Genomic DNA, 19,617 nt, shown 5'->3' on the forward strand with positions numbered 1-19,617 from the left:
TTGAACTCATGTATAGATCAGAAGAGATTAATAATCAGTATTATCAAACACGGTGCAATAAAGAAATTAGAACAAACTTATAGGATGTCAGATAATGAAACAGTAAGATCAAGTATGCAGAATGATGAATAAATCTGAGCCCAAAGAATGTATCTCCTTAAGACAATTTTTCCCCTCACTGATGTCAAAAGTTGATGGACACTTGTCTCCCAGGATAGAACAAATTATGTCTGAAGAGTGATGACACTATCCGTCAACAGCCCAAACGAACACAACAATATGCTAGAGGAAAGCATACCGAAAAACAGAAAGAAGGATGCAAACCAAATGAAGGAAAAAATCCGGCAGAATAACAGTGTAGTGTAGAAAAATTGGATGAAATTTCTGAAAAGGTCAGGGTCTATTTATAGATACTGACCTGTCACAATGAACCTTTGTGAACGAGTACGACCCGGTGACCGATTCACGAAAGATAAGAACCGGAAAAAATTAAAAAATAATTTTTATTTCACACACACACACCGAACCGCGCGTGGTGGAACAAATGCCACCTAGCTTCTCTCCATTCCACAAAATGTGTAGTGCCCCAAGGGACAATTTAAGAGTATGAGGTGATAGCTTATAAACTCTCTTATTTCCTACTAGTTGTCCAATGTAAAACTTCTTAAAATTCACACACTCTTCCAACTTCCCTTTTCTCTTTTCTTGTTTAACTCACTTATTATTCATAACTAATATATTGGCTATACAAATTCCAACAATAACAAGTTTGGTGTTCCAATGATTGATGTTTTTCTCGTGCCTATTGGCTATTGGATACCCTACTATGATGGGAATCTTTGGGAACCAAATAAACACAAATTCCAAGCCTGAAAGACTTGTCTTCATCCACACCGCGTGAGATATAAAATTTCAAGCACATGAATTTGTTTGTTGTGTTCGCACAAACGCACACAAAAGAAACACACGTAGGCTTTTTCTGCAAAATAGAGAAGATGTTTGGGCAACTTGAGCATGAGCTAGAGCTTCATGTGCCGGCGAGTGAGGCATGGGATCTCTTTGGTGGGCTTGGAATAGGAAAACTTGTTGAGCAAGAGCTCCCTCAAATGTTTCAGAAGGTGGAGGTAATCGAAGGAGATGGAGGGCTTGGCACTGTCCTCAAACTTACATTTTCCCCAGGTCATATATCACACTATTACTTGGGATATAAAATTGTCATATTGTGTATTCAAAAAAAAAAAAAATTTGTCATATTGCAAAAATCTCCATGTAGTACATAAAACCCAAGATGCATGCTGTTCTTGTAAATATTATTTATGATCTATAATTTGGGGTATATTACCATTTCAAATTCAAGGCACACACACAGAAATTAATGAATGGGGAATGCAAGTCTTAAACTTAAAATTATATTGATTGTTTTAGTGGGAGTTTAACTAGGTATGCCAGGACCGGCTTGTTACAAGAAGAAGTTCACCAAGATTGATAATGAGAAACGCATCAAAGAAACAGAGGTAATTGAAGGAGGGTACTTGGAGTTAGGATTCACTTTAGTTAGAGTTATCCTTGAAGTAACAGAGAAAGGTGAAGATTCGAGCATAATCAAATCTAGAGTTGAGTTTGAACTCAAGGAAGAGAACGCAGCCAATGCCTCACTTGTTTCCATCCAGTCACTCGCAATTATTGCAGAACTTGCCAAGAATTATCTCATAAAAAACAAGGCTGCAAAAGAAGCAAAGTAATCATTTACTTCACTAGAATACTAGGGAAATGAAACCTCCCAGTCAGGTGACTTCGCCTAGTTCATGAATAAAATGACCGAGTTGCTTTGCTTCCTATACTTTTTGTTTCATTAATTCATATCATCATGTGTTCTTTCTCAGATGATTTCCAATCTTGTTAAACATTTATGCCATGAAATTTGAATTGTAGGCTGCTATGTAGCACCAATACCGACACGGGACACGTGACACGATACGACACGACACTCCGACACGTTAATTTTAAAAAATATTAGATTTCGACACGTTAGGACACGTTTTGATATTAAATAATATTTTTAATTTATGTAGTGTATATTATATTTAATATTCAATAATTTAACAAAAAAATGAATCTAAACTTATAATATTCATAAATTTTGCAAAGAAATATAAGATATCCAAAATATTTATATTAAACTCAATAAAATAGTAATCATAATCCAACAAATCTAATAGTTAGAATTAAAAACTCAACGCAACGCAACCTTTAAACCTTTTTTTTGAATTTCCATAATGCATGTTGGAGTGTCGGAGTGTCCGAGAGTGTCAGAAAGTGTCGAACACGGCACGTCAGGATTTTTGAAGTGTCGGTGCTTCATAGGTAGGCTACTATGAAATGCATTTCCTTGATCACTAATTTCTTAGTAGGCTACTCAATAATGAGGAAAAAATTTAAGTGATAGCCCTGTAATTTTTAAAAAATGCTTAAAACTTGCATAAATCTAAGTTCTAGTTGCTTAATTTTTATTTTTATTTTTTGTTGTGAATTCTCATGTGAGCCAAAAATGATAACTTAATTCTCATGAAAAAGCATGTGAAAGTATAGTTACACATATCTATAATTATTTTATCACTTATATTTCTATATATTTTTTCTTATTAATCATCCCATGTGGTTTTATTTTACCCAAATCTACCTCTAACACTATTTGTAATTGAACTAAGTCACTAACTTCTTCATTTTACGCTTAATTTTTGTTTGGAGTTTTGTTTATCAAAATTAAAATCTGACCCTAAAAATAAAAAAGGTGACAAAGTCTACTTGATTATGTTTAAAAAAACAACACGTAACAAAAGAGATAATAATAGTTATTGGAAGGGGGTTGGAAAAATTTCACGGGAGATAATTTATAGTTAGACACGATAAAATGAAAGAAATCATATTAACTACTCGGAAAAAAAAAAAGTAGTAAGAGAACATTGACTCCAACATCCTTATGCAAATTAAGGCATCTTTTATTTTTCTTCCATTATCTATACAATTCAATATTAATGTTATATTTTGCTAAACGATTCCTATGCACCATATTTTTTTATACAATTTATTATACTTTTTATATTCAAAAATAGAAAAAAAAATCTTGATATAAGCAAAGCTTCCGGTATAAACAAAATTTGTGGGCCCAAACTTGTAAAAAAAACTTCTGCATATAAATCAAGGAAAATATTATTCTCCTTTTACATGAGGTAACTTATCTCATTTTCTCTCACTTCGATTTTCGCACCCCACTTTTTTCTTCTTTTTCTTGTAATGGTGGGACCCACCCATTTTCTCTCTACCACATAAGATAACTATCTTATGTGGAAGGAGATTAATAAAACCCATAAATCAAAGGATCATTGACAAGACCAGTGTTTTTCACATAAAATAATAAATCTAATGACTTAGAGGGTTGTAGAAGCATTCCTTGAGTATCAATCTTCAACAATATACTTCAAAACTTATGATACATATTTTATAAGGAATTAATATTTCTTAGTAACTACATTTATATTAAAGTATATAAAATTTATATTTCATGTGAAAAAAATAGATAAAAAAATATAGATTTTATATAATTTTATGTATATGTAAAAAATAAATTTATCTCCTATAATATAAGAAATATTAATCTCATTTTTTAATGTGTTTTGTTTTTTAAAATAAGAGTAAATAACAAAGAAAGTTATTATTGAACTGATTGATGGATCAATTATTAAAAATATATATAACAAAGGGTTATGTTTATCTCATTTTACATGAGATAAACAATTTTCCTACACATACAAAAAGGTATTGGATCCTGTCACTCTTTTTTCTCTCTTCTCTTATCTGTGGATCTCACTTATAATTTTATTTCTACAACATAATATAATTTTTTTCCGATAACATAATAAAAGTATTCCCCTGTAACAAAATGACACATTTTTAAGCGATATCTTTTCATCAAGGGTGTGTTTGGTACAAGAGAAATTTTTTGGTGACCGGGAATCATGATTAATGGGAATACAGTAGAAATTGAGTTTACTTGGAATCTTACGAAAGAGGTGTTTGGTTCGTCAAAATATTACCGGGAATATTGGATAAAAATTACTGATTCCATATTTGGTTTAGAACGAAATATGACTTGGAATATGAGGTTATTTTACAAAAATAACCCCAAATTATTTTTACTTTTGTAATTGATAGATTGGGTCTAGATTTTTATGTGTATTGGAGTATTTTTGTCTCAAAATTTATTGTTGTGTTTTCCCTTTACTTGGTATTCTGATTGGTATTCCGAATTACCATATTATTTTTGGTAATCTAAATAGTGACTTTTCTTTATAAATCAAATTACCGATAATCCTTGGATATCCGGGAATCGTAATTTATTCCTTCTACCAAACGTGATAATTACATTTACCAAGGAAGGATTACCGGTAATCCTCTTCAAAAAACTTTGAAACAATAGGATCATTTAATAAGGCCCAAATAAACTAACAAATTGAAACAATTAATTTTGTTATTTATTTATAATTTTTTATTTTAAAAATAAATTTATAATTTGAGATTATTATTAATTATAAATTTTTTTTACTTTAAATTATCTTACTCAAATTAGAATAAGAATTTTGTTAGTGTATTTGGTTATAATAGAATTACATACAAATCATTGCTATGAACATTTGACACATTTTTCACTATTATATAATATTAATTTTATTTATTTAAAGAACATTAATATTGACTTCAAAAATTATTTTAAATTTATTACAAAAATTGCCTGCTAAAGAAGTATTGTTGGATTATTGCACGCAATTATCTTACCTTGTTGGCCTGTGGTAGGATTTGCCGTAGTACCCATTGGCTATTGGATACCCTACTATGATAGGAATCTTAGGGAACCAAATAAACACAAATTCCAAGCCTGCAAGACTTGTCTTCAAGGAAGTACGGATACTTGTAAAAATAGGGAGAGTCGGATCCGACACGCTCCGACACGGTGACACGCTCCGACACGGTGTTGGACACACGGTTGACTTTTTCCGACACGTTGACCATTCTGACACGCGAATTTGACCGTGTCCAACACGGTCAAATGGCATTTTCGTAATTTTTTTTAATTTTTTTTTTTAATTTTTTTTTAAAAGTTAAAATATATTAGTAAAGCTTCCAACTGATCATATCAATTTTGTCTTTTTGTCTTTTTTTTTCTTAAGTAGATAAGAGATCATCTCACCATCATTGTTGTCAATTCCTATCACGCTCTTGTTGTATCTCCTTCTCTCTGATTTCTCTCTAATGTGATTTGATCTCTCTATCTGATATTATATCGCTCTCTCATCCCAGTTTTTATTTTTTTATTAAAGCTTCCATCTTTATAACGTGTTGATGGGTATTATTAATTTAGTTTCATTTTTTTGTTAAATTATTAAATATTAAATGAAATATACACTATATAAATTAAAAATATTATTTAATATTAAAACGTGTTCCAACATGTCGAAATCCATAATTTTTTAGGATTGACGTGTCAGGGTGTCGTGTCGTGTCACGTGTCCCGTGTCGTATCAGTGCTACATAGCTTGTCTTCATATACACACCACGGGAGATATAAAATTTCAAGCACATGAATTTCTTTGTTGTGTTCACACACACACATGCACAGAAAGAAACACAGGCAGGCTTTTTCTGCGAAAGAGATCTAGAGAAGATGTTTGGGAAACTTGAGCATGAGCTAGAGCTTCATGTGCCGGCGAGTGAGGCATGGGATCTCTTTGGTGGGCTTGGAATAGGAAAACTTGTTGAGCAAGAGCTCCCTCAAATGTTTCAGAAGGTGGAGCTTGTCGAAGGAGATGGAGGGCTTGGCACTGTCCTCAAACTTACATTATCCCCAGGTCATATAACAAACTATTACTTGACATATAAAATTGCTATATTGCAAAATTCGACATGTAGTATATGAAAGTAAGCCTTGCAATTTCTCATGTTGCATGATAAATTTAAATTTTTCTAGAAAAAAAATAGAAAAATGATTGAGGGACATCGAAGTGAGAGTCTACAAGAAAACAGTATATTGCGGCTATTCATTTACTATTTTGGGCGGTTAAACCCGCCGCTAGATAAAGTGAGGCAGTTTACCAACCGACGCAGCTACAAGCGTCGCGCGGATTACTACGTCGATTTCAACTAATCGCTGGTATGACCGCCTCTGGTTTCTCCCGACTGTTTAAAAGGCAGTTCAACTTCACAAACAATTATCATTTGGCAAAGACATGGTGGTTAATAACCGCCTCCTTACTATTCATTTGATTTCTTTTGTTTTAAAGCCTCTATTCTTAAATTTCACGTACAATTTCGTATTTGTTCAAGAATTAAATTTTAATATTAATAAATGTATTGTTGAGATTTATATTTATTCATGTAAAATTATTACTTTTATTTATTAATGTTTTTAATGTGATGTATACATCAAATATTTTATAAAATTAATTTATTCATTATATAAATATTAAAATATTACAAAATCCAAGTCGAAAGTATTACATATGAATCAATAGTAAGTGAAAAACTAAATTAAAGGAAATGGTAGTCCACGACTTTATGCTTTGTAAAAAGCAGAGAAGGATCTTATTTTTGTCATCTAAGCTCCAAACCTGCAGTCATATAAAAAAAATATTGTTACTTGGAAGCAGGGGTGTAAATGGGCTGGGCTGGGCTGGGCTTTGGCCATCCTTGCCCAAGCCTACGTCAAAAAAAATTCAGCCTATCTGGCCTACTGGCCTATTAAAGGCTTTATTTGTAGGCCAAGCCCGGCCCATTATCAAAAATAAGAAAGCCTTACATGGCCTACAGGCCTTGTAGGCCTCCCACTATATATACTAAGCAAAAAAAAAATTGTATAGAGCAAAGAAAGTTCCATTGATGAATGCACTAGTACTTCTCATAAGAAAAAAATGACAAACAAGAAAGAGTCAACATAATACCTCAGTTCTAGAATGTATATCATAGAGGAATAGAGTCAAAGAAATGGGAAAAATAAGAAAAATACAATTACTGGATGCTGAAATAAAGTCTACAAGAGAATGTCATTCATCTAAAAATCTTTAAACCACCATCAAGACAAGGGAAAGAAGAGTATTATTGAAAGATCTTCATCAGTAACATCATAATCCAGCAAGGTACCCATTGCTCCATGGTATTAAGCTGCAACAACATGTAAAATTTGGAGACATTATACAAGTTTTCCTTTCATAAAATAAAATAGCACAAAAAGTAAGAGATATTGGTATTTGGTACTTTGTGTCTTTGTCACATAAAATAAATATTTTATTATTATTTTATTTTAATAAATTAAATAGGCCAGCCTACAAGGCTGTAGGCCGGGCTTGACAAAATTGGCCTATGGCCTATTTATTAAAAAAGCTTTTTTATAAGCCTAAGCCTACTCTACTTTTCTGAAAGGCCGGGTCTGAGCTGGGCTCAATGTAGGCCGGGCCGTAGGCTGGGCTGGGCCAGCCTGGCCCATTTACACCCCTACTTGGAAGTTTCAAATTTAAAGATATGAAACATAAATGTAAAACAAAAAAAAAAAATCTTATGTTTGTGTCTACTCTAGTACGTTTATGTTTTTTTTAAAGAATAAAAATAAAATATAAAAAATACTACACAGTTATAAGCAATTAGACTTAACTTTTTTAGAATTACACATGTTACAAAACCTATTGCTCATAACAAAATTTATTAGCATTTCACAAAAATAACATGTGCAACAACTAAGTTATTTGCATTACCAAAAATAATATAGATAAAATTTTAATTGGAAACTTTCCTCAAACACTTGATATGCAAGTGTACAAAACCGATGCAGTAGCTCTTAAAAGAGAAGAGATTGGGTCTTTGATTGAAATTTGTACCCAAGATAAAGAACAGAATATTATTGAACCCAATTTTATACCTTTCGTATCCTGTAACTTTGCATTCTTCCTCCCGGTTATGAAATCTTTCTCATAGGCTTAAAGAAAAATATACAATAGTTGTAAATTATTAAAATAATAAATGGTTGTAAAATAATAATGATAAATAAATAATATCACCATATGTCCTCTGTTCAATGTGCACAACACCTCCGCTCCGTTGTCCAAGCCAAGAATCGTTGTCGTACTTGTCGCCAGCGATGTCTCATTCCTTCTACCTTGCAACTAAACGATCTCATGGACGAATAAATCTTTGGTGCTACTGTTGCACCAAGATTCAGTGCATCTCACCAATGAGAGCATTACACATCATAGGAGAGAAAATAAAACTTTAACTGACATGTGATATTTTTATTGGTGGGATGTACTGAATCTTTACAGTAGCACCAAAGATTTGTTCCTCATGGACCTCAGTTTCACTAGATGCGAAGATACATAGTAGCCTGGAATACTTTTTTACGCTACACAACACCATGGTCAAGGGACCTTTCCCATTGTGGCCACCACAAGCGGCAACTCAAAGAAAAAGATAAGTGAGAGACATTAGGTTTAGGAACGGGAAAAAACATATATGTGTGAGAAGTGATGAAAGAGAGGCGCGACTTTTAAGGTTTAGTTTTAGGAAAGAGGGAAATGAAAATAAATAAAGAGGGAACTTAAAATCAAAATTCTTGCCTGTCAATTGGGTTATAATTAAATTTTTTAAAAAAAAGACAAACTGTCGTGAAATGACTTTAAATCGACGCTGAATTATGGTATATTACGACAATTATAAGAACAGCCTTACTAACAGCCACAAAGTTAAATACAGAGGCGGTTGAACTCAAACTATCGTGAATCCACAGTCGCGAATTGACTATTTTCTTGTAGCAGCAGGAGAGAAGACTTCTCATGAAGTCTTTTTCCCATACAAGTAAAACCCAAGATGTATGCTGTTCTTTTAAATATTCATTTATGATCTATAATTTCAAATTCAAGGCACACACACAGAAATTAATGAATGGGGAATGATGCAAGTCTTAAACTTAAAATTATGTTGATTGTTTTAGTTGGAGTTTAATTAGGTATGCCAGGACCGGCTTGTTACAAGGAGAAGTTCACTAAGATTGATAATGAGAAACACATCAAAGAAACACAGGTAATTATTGAAGGAGGGTACTTAGAGTTAGGATTCACTTTCTTTAGAGTTATTCTTGAAGTAATAGAGAAAGGTGAAGATTCGAGCTTAATCAAATCTACAATTGAGTATGAACTCAAGGAAGAGGACGCAGCCAATGCCTCACTTGTTTCCATCCAGCCATTCGTAATCATTACAGAACTTGCCAAGAATTATCTCATCAAAAACAAGACTGCAAAAGGAGAAAAGTAATCATTTTACTTCACAATATATAATACTAGGGAAATGAATCCTCTTACTGGTCCTGTGACTTTGCCTAGTTCATGAATAAAATGACCGAGTTGCTTTGCTTCCTATCTTTTGTTTCATTAATTAATTCATATCATCATGTGTTCTTTCTCAGATGATTTCCAATCTTCTTAAACATTTATGCTATGAAATTTGTATTGCAGGGTGATATGAAATGCATTTCCTTGATAACTAATTTTTTTAGTTGGCTACTCAATAATGAGGTAAAAATTTAAGTGATGGCCTTGTAAATTTTAAAAAATGCTTAAAACTTGCATAAATTTAAGTTTTTGTTGCTTAATTTTTTATTTTATTTTTTTGTGAATTCTAATGTGAGCCGAAAATATATGATAACTTAATTTCACTATAACTTTTTCAAATGATTCAAATAAGTTTATCTTAAAGTCTGTGAAAGATTCACAAAAGCATGTTGTTACAGTTAATTATTTTAATTTACTTATTTACTCACAATGTAATCTATTAACTGACTCCTATTAGTTACGATTCTGTTTTCAGTTAGTTAGCTTAGAGTTAGTTTAGATTCTCTTCTATTAGCGGGGTTGTTAGATAACTTTAGATAGCTTTGCTTACGTCATCTTGTATTCATGCTGATATAAATATCAGCAAGCTTCAGTATCAATACAGTTTTTCAGATTCTATTCACTTTATGGATTCAAGTTGTAATATGGTATCAGAGCTCTGAAGAGAGCTCTGGTATTTTTCTTGATATTTTCTTGCCTTTTCTCGCTAATTTTCTTGCACTTTCTCATCATTCTTGTTACTGCAAGATAGCATTCACAATGGCAAACCAAAACCAGAACTCTCTTCCAGAATATCTCACGAATCCATCAAATCCGTTCTTTTTGCATCCAAGCGAATCACCATCCTTAGCTTTAGTTTCCTTTCAGTTGAATGAAAGAAACTATCACAATTGGAGCAGAGCGATGACTATGGCTCTAGTCTCCAAGAATAAACTCTGTTTTGTTGATGGAACTGTCAACATGCCTGAAGCTGCAGATCCTCTTTATCCGGTATGGAAACGCTGCAACAACATGGTTCTTTCTTGGATCCACCGTTCGATTGCAGATCCAATCATCAATTCTGTCATGTGGATGGAACGTGCTTCAGAGGTCTGGAATGATCTGAAGCAGCGTTTTGCTCAATCCAGTGTCTTTCGTATTGCTGAGATTCTTGAAGATGTGTTCCGTTTGCAGCAAGGAGATCGTTCAGTTTCAGATTATTTCACTGAACTGAAATCGCTGTGGGATGAGTTAGAAACTCTCCAACCGTTACCTGTATGCAGATGTGTTCCTGCATGCACCTGTGGAGCAATGATAGAAGTGCGTGCATCAAGAGAGAGGATCCAAGTTATACGTCTCTTGAAGGGACTCAATGACCAATTCATCCAGGTCCGTTCTCAGATAATGCTCATGGAGCCATTACCAGATCTGAATAAGGTGTTTGCTCTCATTTCTCAGCAGGAACGTCAAATAAATTCTAATTCACATACTGATGTGTTTGTTGAATCGAAAGCCTATGTTTCGAATCGAACTCCAACTCGAGGTTCTTTTTCACAAAGAGGAAGAGGACGTGGCTATGGCGTAGGGAGAGGACGCAATTCAAAACTTTGTACACACTGTGGAAAGCTTAATCACACAGTGGATACATGTTTTGAAAAGCATGGCTATCCTCCAGGCTATTCTTCAGGATATAAGACACGAGACAATACACGATCAGCAAATGCAGCTGTGCAAGATCCAAGTGATGAATCTTCTGCAGATCCAAATCCAGGAGTTATGCTCACACAGGATCAATACCAACGTTTCTTGGGACTTCTTGAACATCATAGCCTCAACGAAGATAATACTCGCTCTTCGAATGTGGTTCAAACTACCAATACAGCAATGACAGATGATACAAACAATGCTGGTAAGAAATCTTCATTATGGATCCTGGACACTGGTGCCACGGATCACATTTCCTATGATAAAGATCAGTTTTTTACTATGAAGTCAATTAAACCGATTGCTATCACACTTCCAAATGGCTCAAAAGTACATGCTAGACAATCTGGGAGTATCTCTATTTCATCACTTCTCATATTGAATAATGTGCTATTTGTTCCGAACTTTACAGTTAATTTGATATCTGTAAATCAGTTGCTTGATTCAACTAACTGTATGCTCATTTTCAATGCATCTGTTTGTTGGATAAAGCAGGTGCCTACTCAGCAGACGATTGGTACAGCTGAGAGGCACAATGGGTTGTTTGTCATGAAGATTGAAAGATCAGATGATGTTAAAGTTTTAGATAAAGGCGATAATAAGATGGAGAAATCCTTCGTTTACTGTAACAGTACTCAGTATAGAAATAAGGATCAGTTTCCAGCCCATGTATTGTGGCATTTTCGTTTGGGGCATGCCTCCCAAAACGTTTTAAAGCATATGCATAGGAATTTCTCTTACATAAACAGTACTCATAATCTTTCTTGTGATGTATGCCAGTTTGCACATCAAAGACGATTACCATATACTTGCTGTGTTAGCAAGTCCATTCGCATTTTTGCTTTATTGCATATTGACATTTGGGGACCGTTTGGAGTATCCTCTATTCATAATCATCGTTATTTTCTAACTATAGTTGATGATTTTTCAAGATTCACATGGGTTGTTTTGATGAATTCAAAAGGAGAAACTCGCGGTTACTTACAATCCTTCATCAATATGGTAGAGAATCAGTTTGAGCACCATGTCCAGATTGTTCGCTCAGATAATGGCAAAGAGTTCCTTATGCCTGACTTTTATTCACAAAAGGGCATATTACACCAGAAAACATGCGTAGAAACACCACAGCAAAATGGTGTCACTGAACGAAAGCATCAGCACATTTTAAATGTGGCACGTGCGCTTCTATTTCAAGCACACCTTCCATTGAATCTCTGGTCTTACTGTGTATCTCATGCAGTTCATATCATCAACAGATTGAGCACTCCTTTACTTTCTGACAAAACACCATATGAAGTCTTGCACAATCAAGTTCCTAATCTGTCTCACTTAAAGGTATTCGGTTGTCTATGTTATGCTAGTACCTTAAGTGCTCATCGATCCAAATTCTCTCCAAGAGCACGAAAAGGAATTTTTCTGGGTTATAAAGAAGGAACCAAGGGTTCTGTTATTTTAGACATCAGGTCCCGCGAAATTTTCATTTCACGAAATGTTACCTTTTATGAAATGGAATTTCCCTTCAAGGAGCAGCCAACTGCGTCTCCCAATACTACACCTACTGATAACAACATGACTACTGTTACCTATCCCTCCAATGACCTTTTTGACCTGTTGATTCCATCTTATCCATCAGCAAACACTCAACCATCTGCATTACCCATCAGTAACTCTCCCCAACCAGATAACCAAATCACGCGCCATTCAACCAGGCCACGCCAACAACCTCATTACCTTCAAGACTTCTACTGCAACTACTTAAACACTCAACAACCTTCACTTTCCTCATCCACTCCCCACTCCCTTTCCTCTGTATTATCATTTATATGTCTCTCCCTCCTGGACTCCTAGATTCTGCTCGTCCCTCACAAGTTTGCAAGTTACACAAATCGCTGTATGGTTTACGTCAAGCAAGCCGCCAATGGTATGCTAAGTTAACCTCAGCTTTATTGTCTTTTGGCTACACTCAAGCCTCTTCTGATCACTCTCTGTTTGTTAAGTCTAACGGTACTCAGTTTACTGCGTTGCTTGTTTATGTTGATGACATTGTCCTTGCTGGCAATGATTTTCCTGAAATCCAACTTGTGAAAACTCACTTAGATGATCAGTTCAAAATAAAAGACCTAGGAACTTTACGGTTTTTTCTTGGTTTCAAAATCTGTCGATCTTCCAAAGGGCTTATCATGAATCAGCGCAAGTATGCTGTTGAGATTATTGATGATGCTGGCCTACTTGGTGCTAAGCCTGTCTCCACGCCCATGGATTCTTCTTGCAAACTTCATAAAGAACAAGGCTCTCCTCTCTCTGATCCTTTGAGCTATAGACGATTGGTTGGTCGTCTCCTTTATCTCACTAATACTCGCCCTGATATAGGATATGCAGTTCAGCAATTGAGCCAGTTCCTTTCCAAACCTTTGGATGCTCATATGCAAGCTGCTCTTCGGGTGGTTCGTTACTTGAAGAATTCCCCAGGAACGGGCTTGTTCTTTGCTGCTGATAACGATTTGGTGCCCACTGGCTTCTCTGACGCAGACTGGGCAGCATGTGTTGACACAAGACGTTCAATCACAGGATACTGTGTTTTCTTGGGTTCCTCTCTAGTCTCCTGGAAATCCAAGAAACAAACTACCATCTCTAGGTCCTCTTGTGAAGCGGAGTATCGGGCCTTAGCTGCAGTTACTTGTGAAATGCAGTGGCTTCATTATTTGCTGCGTGATTTATGTTTGTCCCCATCAGTTGCTTCATGTATCTATTGTGATAACCAGTCTGCCATCCACATTGCCCACAATCCCACATTTCATGAACGTACAAAGCATATAGAGATTGATTGTCACTTGTACGCGAAAAGGTTCAAAGTGGTTTGATCCGTTTACTTCCTATTTCTTCTGCTGAACAGCTTGCTGATCCTCTCACCAAACCTTTGAAGCCTGCCATTTTTCGGTCCCTTGTTGGCAAGTTGGGCCTTGTTGACATCCACCTCCCAACTTGAGGGGGGGTGTTACAGTTAATTATTTTAATTTACTTATTTACTCACAATGTAATCTATTAACTGACTCCTATTAGTTACGATTCTGTTTTCAGTTAGTTAGCTTAGAGTTAATTTAGATTCTCTTCTATTAGCGGGGTTGTTAGATAACTTTAGATAGCTTTGCTTACGTCATCTTGTATTCATGCTGATATAAATATCAGCAAGCTTCAGTATCAATACAGTTTTTCAGATTCTATTCACTTTATGGATTCAAGTTGTAATACATGTCGAAGTATAGTTACACATATCTATAATAATTGTACTTTGTGGGAGATTTGGATTCACTTTTTATACAAAACAATTTGGGAAATGTGCTTTATTCCTTTATCACTTTTATTTTTATTTTCTTATTAATAATCCCATGTAGTTGTATTTCATCCGAGTCTACTTTTAACATCGTTATTAATTGAACTAACTTATCTATTTTACTCTTATTTTTTATTTGAAGTTTTGTTTATCAAAAATAAAATCGGTTCCTAAAAAGAAAAATGGTTGCAAAGTCTACTTTATTATGACTAGAAAAAATAATATGTAAAAAATGGAAGAATAATAGTTATTGATAGGGGGCCTAGAAAAATTTCACCGGAGGCAATTTATAGCTAGATGTGATAAAATGAAGGAAATCACATTGGCTACAAAAAAAAAAACATAGTCACAAAGAATTGGCCCCACATAAATATGCAAATTAAGTCCTATTTTATCTTTCTCCTCTTATCAATGCAATTCAATATTAATATTATATGGGAAAATGACTCGCATGTTTGATAAACTCATAGTTTATCATGTTTTAAAGGACTAAATAAATCTTATATCTAGTCAAAAGTATAAAAACTTATAATTATTTGGCTAAAAAGCATGGAGTTTAAATTATTGATTCATGTGAATGATTTTTGGTCGTTTTATAGGACAATTGAGTTGAATTAAAGCATTGGAGCAATGGTTAAACTAGAAAGACTTAAAGCGAAAAATGAGGAGCAACCATATAATGAAAATTTCTTTGAAGCTATCTTCTGGCCAATTTTTTGTATCCGAGATGATGGATTTGGATCTTGTGTTCTGGACAGAAGTTGTAGATGTCTCTTTTATCGTTTCAACGAGACCAAAATCACATCAATTGGATTAGTATAGATCAAATTATGTCCAAAATATGAAACCATAATTTTGTTGTCAAAATAGCATATTTGCTCGTTTTAAAGCCTGGTTACGACCTAATTAAGGCCCATTATGTTTTTCACCTAAAACAAGGATTCCTACATCTATTTAAGTTATTCTTCACGAGGCTTGACAACGACTTGATACTGGAGGCATCGTTTTCATTGCGGACGCACGTTCTTCATACTTTTGAGAGATAAAGACAAGTCAGAGGCAAGATTACGCTAGAAACCTTGAAGATTCACTACGTCATCACACCAATGGAGTTTGAGGAAGATTTATTGTTTTTTTGCTTTCTTTATTCTATTATGTTAGGCTAGTTTTCTTTGTAGTTAGGGTTAGATGGAACCCAATGAATCTTTATGATTCTGAATTAATCTTTAATTCAATTTTTCCTTTTTATATTAAATGAATTTTCATGTTCTTCATGCTTCTACGAGTCAATCTTCTTCTAAACTGATCTAAGATTTATGTAAGACAATAGAGATGTTGGTATATAAATTGTGGTTGGTAAATTCATCATTGATTTCTTTGACTATAGAGATAGTCATATGAATCGTGTAATCCTTATACCATTTTTATGATTCTTGATTTTAATGCTTAAATCCTTTTGAGAAACACCAAGAAATTAGGATTCTCTTAAGGGAGTATATGGTTAGAATACCAACAGATTGAGTTTTAATTAAATTAGATGAATTGATTTGCAATATAAAAAGAGCGATTAATTAAGGCTTTAATTCAGAACATAAAAGGAAGATCGAGGAAAAATGAATCCCTAACTACGCTTTTCTTGATTGCTTGAATATTTGATTTTGCATTTTGTTCTTGTTTTTAATTTAATTATTAATTAATTTTAATTAAAACTCTCATTCGAATTATCCAAGTTAAGTAAAAATAGTGAACTAGTGCTTGAAACACTAATCCTCATGGGAACGATAATCTACTCACTTCTTTATTACTTGTACGATCGATATATTTGCCGTGGTCGTGACAATGTTACATAAGATAGCTTCCCTCATGTTGTAGACACAAAAAATATAGGGCCCACTTATTTTTTTTTAAAAAACTCAAGGCACATCTTTTGATTATTGTGTAGGAGGTATGTTTTTTCTCGTGTAACAGGAGAAAAACATACCTCATATTATATTTTGAGAAATAATTCTTATACACCATATTTTTTATATGATGTATTATACTTTTTTATATTCAAAAATAGGAAAAATGTGTGTGTGTGTGTGTAGCACAATAATATTCTTATGTTACATGAGATAATTTTTTTTTTAATGCACTTACAAATTAGAGAAGGGAGAGAGAAAAAATATAGAGTTAGCCTTATCTTTGATTTGTGACTGCATGAGATAATTTTGTTAGGCTAACTCTATATTTTTTTCTCCCTCCTCCTCTAATTTGTGAGTGCATGAGAAAAATTTTCTTTCATGTAACATGAGAGTAATATTGTGCTATATATATAGGGGTTTGCTATTCTTATGCAATAGAAGATAACTTATCTTATGTTGCTGAAACAAATGACGTAGGACCCCTTTTTTATAAGAAAAAGAAGAAAAGAAAAAAACCTAAAGGGCCCACCATTTGTTAGTATAGGAGAGACTTATTTTATGTAACTGGAGAAAATGTTTTCCCATATATATATATATATATATATATATATATATATATATATATATATATACATAGAGAGAGAGAGGGGCAGGATCCTTTGACACCAGTGTCAAATTTGAAATTTGACACCTCGTCTGAGAGCCGTTAAATTAAAAAAGATCAATAGCTCTGATTTGTGAGCATGTGACACCATTGATCTTTTTTTATCTAACGGCTCTCAGATGAGGTGTCAAAGGATCCTACCTTATATATATGTATATATGTGTGTGTGTGTGGGAAAAACATTTCTCAAGCTGCTTGAGATAAATTTATCTCCGGCCACTCTAAAATTACGTCGTTTTGATTATTTATTTCCTTATATGTATTGATTCACATTTGAATGATTATTATTCTCCTTTTCTCTCTCTTCCTTTATCACCATTGATCCATCTTTGTACAGTTATGATTTAGTAGCCGAAGATAACTTTATCTCCGGCAGCTTGAGAAATGATAAGCCCTATATATATATATATATATATATATATATATATATATATATATATATATATATATTAAGTTACTTTAGACAATTTTGACTAACAAATTGAACAATTAATTTTGTTATTTATTTATAATTTTTTATTTTAGAAATATATTTGTAATTTGATATATCTTACTCAAAGTTAGAATAAGAATATTGTTAGTGTATCTGGTTATAATAGATTTACATACAAATCACCGCTATGAACATTTGACACATTTTTCACTATTAATATTTAAAGAACATTAATATTGACTTAAAAAATTATTCTAAATTTATTACAAAAATTGCCTGCTAAAGAAGTATTGTTGGATGATTGCACGTAATTATCTTACCTTCTTGGTGGAAAATTTCAATATGGTCTCAGACCATATAATATTAATGTGCTCCCTCTCACATAATTTTTTCATTTTACTTTTTTTTTTTTTTTATCCATTTTCTCACCTTACCTCCCTATTTAACCAAGGGAGCGGATGCTCCAAGACCACACAATCTCGGGCAGGCCTGTGGTCCGCACAATTAAAAGGCTCTTGGCGGAAAATGGTGAGATTTTCTGTAGCACCCTATTGGCTATTGGATACCCTACTATGATAGGAATCTTTGGAACCAAATAAACACAAATTCCAAGCCTGCAAGACTTGTCTTCATACACACCGCGTCCTCTATGAACTTCTTTGTTGTGCTCAGCTCACACACACACATACACAAAAGAACAGGCAGGCTTTTTCTGCGAAAGAGAGAAGATGTTTGGGAAACTTGAGCATGAGCTAGAGCTTCATGTGCCGGCGATTGAGGCATGGGATCTCTTTGGTGGGCTTGGAATAGGAAAACTTGTTGAGCAAGAGCTCCCCCAAATGTTTCAGAAGGTGGAGCTTATCGAAGGAGATGGAGGGCTTGGCACTGTCCTCAAACTTACATTTTCCCCAGGTCTTATATCACACTATTACTTCGAGATATAAAATTGCTATATTGCAAAATTCAACATGTAGTATATAAAACGGCTAAAGCACCAATTTAGAATTTTTAAGCAAAAGAATTATCCACTTAAGTTTTTTCAAACTAACGCCATATTCACGAGACTTAGTCTTGTCAATAACAGACTCGTCCCATGTCAGCATCACGTAAATAATCTCGTTATCATAAAATTTTGAAAGGTTATAATTGTTGATTCGGGTATTCAAATCAGATTTTTTTTATTTGACATAATTTTTTGAGATTTATATAATGACACCTCATTTAATATATTTTAGCTTCCACAAACATATGAGCTGCTGCACGTGCCATCTTTTGTATTTTAACGCTCTTATTATTGTGATACCATGGTTACAAATTTAAACTATGTTTGTGGGAGATAAAATATGTCAAATGAGGTGTTATTGTGTAAATCTCGAAAAGTTATGTGAAATAAAAAAAATTTGATTTGGATACCCAGTCAAAAGTTATGGTTTTCCGAAATTTTACAGTAAGAGGACTGTTTACGTGACGCTGACATGGCACGAGTCCCGTCAATATCAGTGACGTATTTGAGTGCATTAGTTTGAAAAAATTTATCCAATCAGCTTTTACTAAGCAATTTTTTTATTCAAAAATCTTAAAACGGTGTTTTTCCCATATAAAACCCAAGATGCATGCTGTTCTTTTAAATATTCATTCATGATCTATAATTTGGGGTATATTACCATTTCAAATTCACTATGTAGTATATTGATTGTTGTAGTTGGAGTTTAATTAGGTTTGCCTGGACCTGCTTGTTACAAGGAGAAGTTCACCAAGATTGATAATGAGAAACGCATCAAAGAAGCAGAGGTAATTGAAGGAGGGTACTTAGAGTTAGGATTCACTTTATATAGAGTTCTCTTTGAAGTAACAGAGAAAGGTGAAGATTCGAGCATAATCAAATCTACAATTGAGTATGAACTCAAGGAAGAGGACGCAGCTAATACCTCACTTGTTTCCATCCAGCCACTCGCAATCATTGCAGAACTTGCCAAGAATTATCTCATAAAAAACAAGGCTGCCAAAGAAGCAAAGTAATCATTTTAATTCCCAATAATACTAGAGAAATGAAACCTCTATGTCATGTGACTTTGCCTAGTTCAAGAATAAAATGACCGAGTTGCTTTGCTTCCTACCTTTTGTTTCATTAATTCATATCATCATGTATTCTTTTTCATAATTAGAATTGGGTG

The 19,617-nt window shown here is 33.7% G+C and overlaps 3 protein-coding genes across 3 annotated transcripts; all 3 read left to right on the forward strand.

Moving 5' to 3' along the window:
- Positions 1–970: 970 nt before the first annotated feature.
- On the forward strand, positions 971–1,830 carry LOC133287080 (norbelladine synthase-like). Its single transcript, XM_061484637.1, has 2 exons — positions 971–1,179; positions 1,441–1,830. Exons 1-2 carry the CDS (start codon positions 996–998, stop codon positions 1,740–1,742), a joined length of 486 nt encoding a protein of 161 aa, XP_061340621.1. The 5' UTR covers positions 971–995; the 3' UTR covers positions 1,743–1,830.
- Positions 1,831–5,689: 3,859 nt separating this feature from the next.
- Positions 5,690–9,366, forward strand: LOC133287081 (norbelladine synthase-like). Its single transcript, XM_061484638.1, has 2 exons — positions 5,690–5,903; positions 9,047–9,366. The coding sequence occupies exons 1-2, from the start codon at positions 5,720–5,722 to the stop codon at positions 9,349–9,351; spliced, it is 489 nt and encodes a 162-aa protein (XP_061340622.1). The 5' UTR covers positions 5,690–5,719; the 3' UTR covers positions 9,352–9,366.
- Positions 9,367–18,004: 8,638 nt separating this feature from the next.
- LOC133287063 (norbelladine synthase-like) lies at positions 18,005–19,557 on the forward strand. Its single transcript, XM_061484617.1, has 2 exons — positions 18,005–18,355; positions 19,161–19,557. Exons 1-2 carry the CDS (start codon positions 18,172–18,174, stop codon positions 19,460–19,462), a joined length of 486 nt encoding a protein of 161 aa, XP_061340601.1. The 5' UTR covers positions 18,005–18,171; the 3' UTR covers positions 19,463–19,557.
- The last annotated feature ends 60 nt before the right edge of the window (positions 19,558–19,617 follow it).

This window comes from Gastrolobium bilobum, unplaced genomic scaffold, assembly GCF_033153095.1.
Source record: "Gastrolobium bilobum isolate Gb01-03AN ecotype WA unplaced genomic scaffold, APGP_CSIRO_Gbil_v1 utg1487, whole genome shotgun sequence".
NCBI lineage: Eukaryota > Viridiplantae > Streptophyta > Magnoliopsida > Fabales > Fabaceae > Gastrolobium > Gastrolobium bilobum.

What these genes read in the sequence shown, in the direction of transcription:
- LOC133287080 (XM_061484637.1), top strand. Translation starts at nt 996, where the DNA reads ATGTTTGGGCAACTTGAGCATGAGCTAGAGCTTCATGTGCCGGCGAGT. An exon ending in CAAACTTACATTTTCCCCAG is followed by an intron (nt 1,180 to 1,440) that starts GTCATATATCAC and finishes GAGTTTAACTAG; the next exon opens with GTATGCCAGGACCGGCTTGT.
- LOC133287081 (XM_061484638.1), top strand. Translation starts at nt 5,720, where the DNA reads ATGTTTGGGAAACTTGAGCATGAGCTAGAGCTTCATGTGCCGGCGAGT. An exon ending in CAAACTTACATTATCCCCAG is followed by an intron (nt 5,904 to 9,046) that starts GTCATATAACAA and finishes GAGTTTAATTAG; the next exon opens with GTATGCCAGGACCGGCTTGT.
- LOC133287063 (XM_061484617.1), top strand. Translation starts at nt 18,172, where the DNA reads ATGTTTGGGAAACTTGAGCATGAGCTAGAGCTTCATGTGCCGGCGATT. An exon ending in CAAACTTACATTTTCCCCAG is followed by an intron (nt 18,356 to 19,160) that starts GTCTTATATCAC and finishes GAGTTTAATTAG; the next exon opens with GTTTGCCTGGACCTGCTTGT.